The sequence below is a fragment of the Arvicanthis niloticus genome, chromosome 19 (assembly GCF_011762505.2).
Source record: "Arvicanthis niloticus isolate mArvNil1 chromosome 19, mArvNil1.pat.X, whole genome shotgun sequence".
Lineage (NCBI taxonomy): Eukaryota > Metazoa > Chordata > Mammalia > Rodentia > Muridae > Arvicanthis > Arvicanthis niloticus.
This window is the reverse complement of record NC_047676.1, coordinates 1,549,012-1,556,801: the sequence shown is the minus strand read 5'-3', so window position 1 is coordinate 1,556,801 and position 7,790 is coordinate 1,549,012. Positions and strand designations below refer to the sequence as shown.

The 7,790-nt window shown below is 50.7% G+C and overlaps 1 protein-coding gene across 1 annotated transcript in view; it reads left to right on the top strand.

Annotated features, from left to right (window-relative positions):
- Positions 1 to 1,567: 1,567 nt before the first annotated feature.
- Positions 1,568 to 7,790, top strand: part of Lpcat1 (lysophosphatidylcholine acyltransferase 1) — a 51,359-nt gene continuing 45,136 nt past the window's right edge. Inside the window, exon 1 of the mRNA XM_034523347.2 lies at positions 1,568 to 1,852. Within this exon, the coding sequence (XP_034379238.1) occupies positions 1,718 to 1,852 (135 nt within the window). The 5' untranslated portion in view covers positions 1,568 to 1,717. The remainder of the gene's footprint in view (positions 1,853 to 7,790) is intronic.

The window sequence follows — 7,790 nt, the reverse complement described above, 5'->3', positions numbered from 1 at the left end:
TCAGAAAGATAGCCGTCCAAGATCAAAGTAGAGGCCCTCCCTGCTCTCTCCAGCTTCAGGTAGCTGAGCAGCCTCTATCAGAAAAACTCTGGTCTTACATGGCATCCCCCATTCTGCCTTGTCTCCTCATTCAAATCTCCCATTCATAAAGACACCACTAATATTGGATGGGTCCCGACAAATCTATTAGATTCATCATGATCATCTGCAAAAGATTTTCTTTCCACATAAGACGCGAGCCTGGGCTAACACAGCTACACGAGATGTTCACAGCTCTCTAAGACCCAGCTTTGAGGCTACAGAAATCCTGGCCCAGGATACTCTCAGACTTCATTGCTTGTAGACTTCCGGTGGCACTTGGCCCACCTGACTTCCTTGGGCTAAAGGTCTGTATGTAAGGCTGGCAGGCCTTTGTGCCTGGGGTTTTCTTGACAGGGAGCTGAAGATCCTTGGGTGCTGCAATCTTGTGTCTGAGACTAGAACAAATGGGAATTAAGAGCTAGGATCAGTGGAATGCTAATGGCTAGGCCACAGGACAACATATCAGAGCATTAAGGTTGTTCATAGTCATTAAGGATCTCCAATAGCCTTCTTAGCCCAGAGGAAAGGCTGTGTGTACTGAGGCTGCTTCATGGTTCATTTTGCACAGGGGACAAGGGGGTCTCAAGATAACTCAGGTGTCCAATACAAGATGAAGCTTTGAAGTGACAAGATCTGCACAGTTTCCTTCTAGCCAACTTCTCAAAACACAGCACTGTCACACTTCTGTCAGGAGTTATCAGAGGCTTGGGTCATTCCATGAACAGGCTTCTGGGAAAGGATATGGTGGAGACTCTGAGATCTCTGGTGTCCACAGGAAGTTTGGACTTTGGGGAGGTTAGACAGGAAGCCAAGGGTATCTGGAATTAGGCAGAACTTGGCTCCTTCTTCCTGTCTGGTGGCTGAGGCTAAACCCTCTGTCTCCTAGCACCTACTTGTTGAAGGGTCTATGAGTTATACAAATAAAAGCACCTGGTGTTGCTACAAAAGGCATTTCATTAGTTTTTCAAATGTATACATTTTGATCGGAAAGCTACTTTGTATCCTATTTTAAAACAAGGTGCAAAAGGCATTCAGTGAGTCAAATGTATACATTTTAGCAGGAAGGCTATTTTGATCCCTAGTTAATGGTGTAATACAAATTAGGGTCCCCTAACCTATCTTCTCCCACAATGACGACAGATGGATTACAATGGTTAGGGTAAGGAAGTTGACAGTGGGGACAGTGTTGTGCTGAGAAGCCCGCTTGGCCGAGTCCGGGGTCGCTCCAAGAACCTCCTTCTAGTGTCACAGGTTTGGGCGCAGATCGCCTCAGCGATATAATTGGGATCCTCCGCGGTCGCCGCGCCCATAACCTTGGTTCCTGCGACCCAAATTTCAAGGTCTCCCTACACATGCAAATTCGCAGGATTCCCGGAGTTCTAGGTAAGTCCAGGAGCCTTAAGATGCGCAAGCGCATTCATAGCCCAGAGCGGTCGGGGCGGGGCATCCCGTTGGCCCCACCCACATCACGCCGCCCCTCCCGCGCCTGCGCCTCCGGGCGGCCGTGCATCCTAGGCCCTCTCCCGCGCGCTCTGGTAGCTCTGCAGCTCTGGGCTCCTCTGCTCTTGGCTCCGCTCCGCTGAGCTCGGCCGGCTGTGCTCCATCTGCTCTACTCCTTGCTCAGGCGCGGGCCGCCATGAGGCTGCGGGGTCGCAGGCCGCGGGCCGCCCCTTCCTCCAGCTCTGGGGCAGGCGACGCGCGTCGGCTAGCGCCCCCGGGGCGGAACCCCTTCGTGCATGAGCTGCGACTGAGCGCCCTGCAGAAGGCCCAGGTGGGTTCTCCGCAGCGCTGGTGTACTCTATACTGGATGCGCCCGGGATGCGGTGGGGAGGGGCTGGGCGCCGCCCGGTCCTCCGAGAGCCTCACCCCTCCCCTGCAGCACTCTTCCAGCCCGCGCCAGGGTCCGGCTTCCCGCCGCCTGCGCGCACACTGACTTACACCCTCTTTGGTTTCGGTACCGGACCCTGCACTCCATCCTTTGGGCCCTGCACCCTCATCCCGGGCCTGGCGCGTGTTCCCGCCAGCAGGAGGCCTGAAGGTGGGCGGCCGTGTGGGGAGGTCCTCGCATCAGGCAGCCCCTTTCCAGCGTCTACGCACAGCTAGGAGGCCTACTGTGTGTCTCCGTGGCCTAGTGTCGGAACCTGGATTGTCATCTGGAGCACCGGACGTGCGGGGACCCTGGCATAACCTAATGGGATGATTTCTACATCCATGCTTGCAGATTGTTTCATGTGTCTAGTACACTGTTTCGGTTGTTAGCGATGCTCCCTTGAGCAGGCTGTGCCCGGAATCAACTTTATACAATCTAGTTCCCACGTGAGAGGGAACCTGTGTGCCGCCGTTGCCCGGTAGTGAGCGGGGACCTGGATCTAGGCACAGTTACCATCTGTTCTTGTGGCTCTCACCGTGAGACCTGGCACCGGTGCTGTGGTCACTTCTGGGACCCTTCTCTGAGTAATGAGCAGAGTTCACAGTTTCAGACTTTTGTGGTTTACAGGCAGAGTAGTATTTCCAACTATGAGGGACCCGCTCTGGGAGGAGATGGTGTTTTTAAATGTGTAACTTATCAGACATAATTTTAAGGTAAAGTTTGTGAGGTCTGTTGGAAGTTGTTACTTTCCCAAGCACCGGCTTCTTCTCAAAGCATCTAATGGGGTTGGTTTTCACCCACAGGAACGGGATGGTCAGCAGAATTGAACACGGAGAGGATAAAGGCAGGGTTGCCTCATATTGGCCCCCAGGTCTTGTCCTCTTTCTTGCTTGTGTCTGAAGCCTGTGTGGCTTTTCCTGGAGCCTCTGCTGCTGTCAGTTGGTCCTTACTGCCCGCCCGAGGCTGTGCCCGGCAGGAGGGCTTAGGGCACAGTCATATTTGAACTTTATTACTCTCAGTTTCATTCCACAACTTCCTAGCCTACAACTCTATCCGGGGTCACTTGTGGGTCTTCCTTCCTCCTCCTGGATCTGCTGCCTGTGTGGATTTGAGGCCCCTTTCAAACCAAGTCCCCTCCTGGTTCACCCTACCCCATCTCACCCTAATCACCGTAAACAACCCATTCCTAGTTATTCTTTCCAGTCGTAGCCTTATTAGCCTGCCTCAACCCCATCTTGGTTGGTTCCTACTCCCATTTTAATCTCCTGGTTTACCTCACACTGTCTCCACCCCACTACTTTATGCTCCTGTCCCTTTTCCCGCTCTGTATGCACAGCCTCTTCTCAGTATGGATGAGGCATCTTTCTCCCAGAAACCTAGCTCCTCATTTCTTATGCATCCATGCTTGTCACAATCTTAGCACACTTAGTCTGATTCTAGGGCCAGGTTTTTGTTGCTCAAAAGCATGTGCCCATAAGGCCGTGCCCAGAACCTTAGTGTGTGTAGCTGCTTGGGTGTCTACAGCCTGTGGCTAAAGAACATATTTATAAATGCCCTCAGAATTCTCTGTCGTACATTCCCCCAAGCCATGCTTTGCAGAGCCTTTGCGTTTGTGGAAGGCTCTGTTGAAAAGTTTCTAGAGGATGGGTAGATAACCTGTCCTTAAAGCAAAAGAACCTACTTCCCCCCTTAAGGCTGAAGCTCAGAAACTTCCAACTCCAAGTGGCTCTAAACTGCCCTGGGAGGGGTTACTGTATAGCTTTGGATTAAGGACACACAGGCCACCTCAGCCTCTAGCCGCCCATCTGTCACTTAACTACAGATTTAGCAAGCAGCTTAAGCATTTAGTAGACAGAAAATAACAGACTAAGGTCTGTACACTGGGGTTGAAGTGCTCGCTGCTTCCTGTACAGCAAGGATACTGATGAAGGAAAAGCCTCAGAAGGTCTTGGGCTGTCAGCTAAAGTTCTTTACAGTTCGTTATGTTTGAAGTCATAAAGTGCTTTTCTGTCACAGGGTTTTTGGGGTACTTCCCACGGGCTCTGTGGTACAAGCATTTCCCGTCCTAGCTCTGATGGGTTTTTCCAGTTTTGAAATTTACCTAGATCTGAGTTTACTTCCTGGACAGCAGAGCCACCTTCTGCTGGAGCCCCATCCTTGTTCAGTGGCATATTCTGAGGAAGCAGTGAACCCCCAGTACCCAGGCTCATCCCAGGTGATGGTAAGGTCAGGTGACCTCAACTAACTTCAGAGCCCTGAGTGGAATTTGCATAAATACTGAGAATCTCATATGGCCCGCCTTTCTTCTAGTGTCAGAGCTCTGGCAATGCACAGCTGGGCTGTGGCTATGGCCTGGCTCCAGGAGGAGTGGTGATGCCATCCTGACAGCACACATCCTGCTACTCCTGTCGACGACTGGTGTTTTTTAGGCTCCAGACATACGGGCACAAGGATGGCAATGTCCTGTTGACTCTTCCTGTCCACTGCGCACCTATACACTGCAGGAGACTTGGAGAAGGGTGGCCTGTATTTACAAGATCCTGTTGCACCTCATCATGCTGCATGAAGGTGCGGGTGTTCTACAGCCTTATGGACAACAGACACTGGGGGAGCACTGGACAGGGAGGATTTGTAGGAGGAGGATACTAGAGTAGCTGGCTTGGGCTGCATGGTACCTAGCCCTCTTGAGTCTCAGATGAGGATATGCAGGACTAGGTTCTGACCTGTCTCTCTCTCACAGGAGTGTGGTGTACCTTAGTGTGGATCTCTTGCCTGCCTTTACAGGGAACCCTTATCTGTAGTGAGCCTATGGGCCCTCTGTGGGCTTCCCTTTCATGTTCCTTAGTGTTAGCAGCAGCAGTTGGCTTTTGTTCTGCTGTTGATTGCTCAAGGCCCAGGTAGAGCAGCACTTTCCACAACACAGATGGGAGCTGACACTGGAGAGCCTCCTCTCACCGTGGCCCTGGTCACAGCTCCCAGAGTCCAACAGAGCACACATCTTTGCAGGTATAGATATCATTCTGGCCTTCAAACAGCTGTGATGTCAAGACCCCCCCCCCCCCTCTCCGGGGTTCCCTGCTGGATGCAGCTGACATCACAGTTTCCTCACCAATTGCTTGGGGGCTAGTGTTCCAGAGGGAACCACTTGCTGGTGTCTTACATTGTATTCTTTTTCAGCTGTAATTCCAGCCTTTTCCTGTGTAAGCCTTTTGGTTTGAATTGAATGTCACCCTTTCTATCTGCAAGTGGTCAGTGAGTTACCATTCATACAAATAGCAGTGACCTGTACCTCGCTTGTGAAACAGGCTTAGAGGTGTGCGCCTTAAGGGATTCTGTGGTAGCTGGGAACCCTAGGTCAGCCAACAACCCTCTAGGTCTGTGACAGTTTCATGCAAGCAGGTTGTGTTAGTGACTTCCATATGCTAGTGCACCTGGTAGCCTGAAACTCGCAAGATGGACATGAAGCCTGAGGCTGTTTTTGGGCTTCTCCTGGATGCTGCTCTCCTTACATATCTTCCTGTGGGAACCTTTGTCTGTTGCCAACCCTGATGCAACTATATCTTTGTGCAACTGAATTACGTTTCTCTGTTATTTTTTTCCTTTTTTCATGTATGTGTACTTGTTTGCGTGTGCTCCGCTTCTGTCAGGGTGTGAGTATGTGGGTGCACATGCATGTGGAGGCCCAAGGTTGATGTTGGGAATCATTTTCAGTAGCTTTTCCACGTCATTCAATGAGGTGTGGTCTCTTCATCATGCCCAGACCTTGACAATATGGTCATTCTGCAAGTCAGCTTGCTCTGGGGATTCCCATCTCTGGCTTATGAGGCCGCAGTTACAGGTGTGCCGCTACGTTTGGTAGGGATTTTCTTGGTGTCCTGGCTGGTTTTTGTGTTTCAACTTGACACAAGGTAGAGTCATCAGAGAGAAAGGAGCCTCAGTTGAGAAGATGCCTTCATGAGATTCAGCTGTAAGGCATTTTCTCAATTTGTGATAAGGGGGAGGGCCCAGCCCATGATGGGTGGTGCCATCCCTGGGCTGGTGGTCCTGGGTTCTACAAGAAAGCAGACGGAACAAGCCATGTGAAGCAAGCCAGTAAATGGCACTCCTTCATGACATCAGCTCCTGCCTCCCAGTTCCAGCTAGTTTGCGTTCCTGTCCTGACTTCCCCTAATGATGGACTATGATCGAAAAGTGTAAGCTATCGAATGAAGCCTTTCCTCCCCAACTAGCTTTTTGGTCCTGGTGTTTTGTCTCAGCAATAGAAATCCTAACTAAGACACTTGGATTCAGGGGATCCCAGACTCTGATTCTCACGCTGAGTGGCAAGCACTTAATCAATGAGCCATCGTCTCTCTGTGTTTAGCATTTTTTAAAGATCAGAAATTTTGTGCCTTAAATGGTGGCCATCTAGACCCAGCTGCAGACCCTCAGCTTGGGGCCCACCTGTTGCCCTTGTCAGGCACTTGTGTCCGGTGCCTCTGCAACCCCCTCCCTAACAAAGTGCCCACAAGTCCAATTATCTACTCCTACACAGTGTCTGAGAAGGTTCCCCAAGCTTCCTTCCCCAGACCCATGAGGCTTGAGTGTCCAAGCAAATCTTTCATCAAATCTTGTCTCTCAAAGCTGCATTCCAGCATGCCGGACCCAGGGAGCCTTCCTCTTACCTGCACACAGGACTCCTCCATATCTAGTTTCATTGGACGTCACCTAGGAAAAAGTGTTACCAACCCATATGACCAAGATCACAGTTGCTCTGCACTCAACCCCTGTGGGTCTGTGTAGCCGCCCGCAGCCACAAGTCAACTGGGTTCACCTGAAAGGGGGCTGGGAATGAAAGGGGGAAGGAGGGCAAGAAGAGATGAAGCCAAGACAAAGTTCTCTGATCAAGGCTCAAAGCTTTAATGTTCAGCTCTCAATTTAAAGGGGAAGGCCCAACCCACAACCCCTCCTGGTTTCAGCCGGAGATGGGTGGGATAATCCATAATTCGTTCTAGGTCAGGGTCAGAGATGTCTCAAGGCAAGCCCAGGGGCAGTTCTGCTTCTGTGTTCTGGGCAGCCAAGGTGGGTAACTCCACCTAGATCCTATCACTTGGTCTGTTGTGGTAAACAAGGTCTCTCAGGACTGCTCATGGCTGGGGGAAGGGTACAGGTCTGCAGTATGTTAGAGGATCCCTACCACTCTTGAGCTGGAGTTCCTGATGTCTGTAACCTGTAGTCTACAATTATTGTGGAAATGAACGCTAGCCTGGAGGGAAGGACCCAGTTTGGGGGTTGGGGCGTTTTTGATGTTTTAACTATGATGGCAGCCCAAGTTACATTGTATCACCATAGCAATTTTTTTTTTTTTTAATGAGTTAAAGCTAACCCATGTGCTCCTGGGCTCTTTTCCATGGGGTGGCCCTTCAGCATGTTGCCAATGTCATGGGTGGCATGCTGAACTGAGCCGTGACTTAACCTGGGACATGCCACTTAGGCAGACCATTGTGGGCAGCTCTTTTCCTGAACCAGCACATTACCCTTCAGTCATGTCTGCTTTAGAGTCAGAAAAGTGACTTAATTTTTCCTAAGAACTTACTTAACCATCTACAGGCATTTTTAAAACACAATTTTAACTGTCTAAGTAGACACAGAACTGGACTGACCTAAAGTCTGGGATGGCAAGGACTGCCTCTTGACTGTGTAGTAGAGAGGAGAGCTTGTGCAGAGATGTCTATGGGCTAGGCTCTAGCTGGGTCAGGCAGCAAATGCCATATTTTAAGAGTCTCTTAGTAGTTGTGCTTGCCAAATTATCCTGTAAGGGGACAACTTCCATGGACAGATCAAACCCAGGTCCACCTGT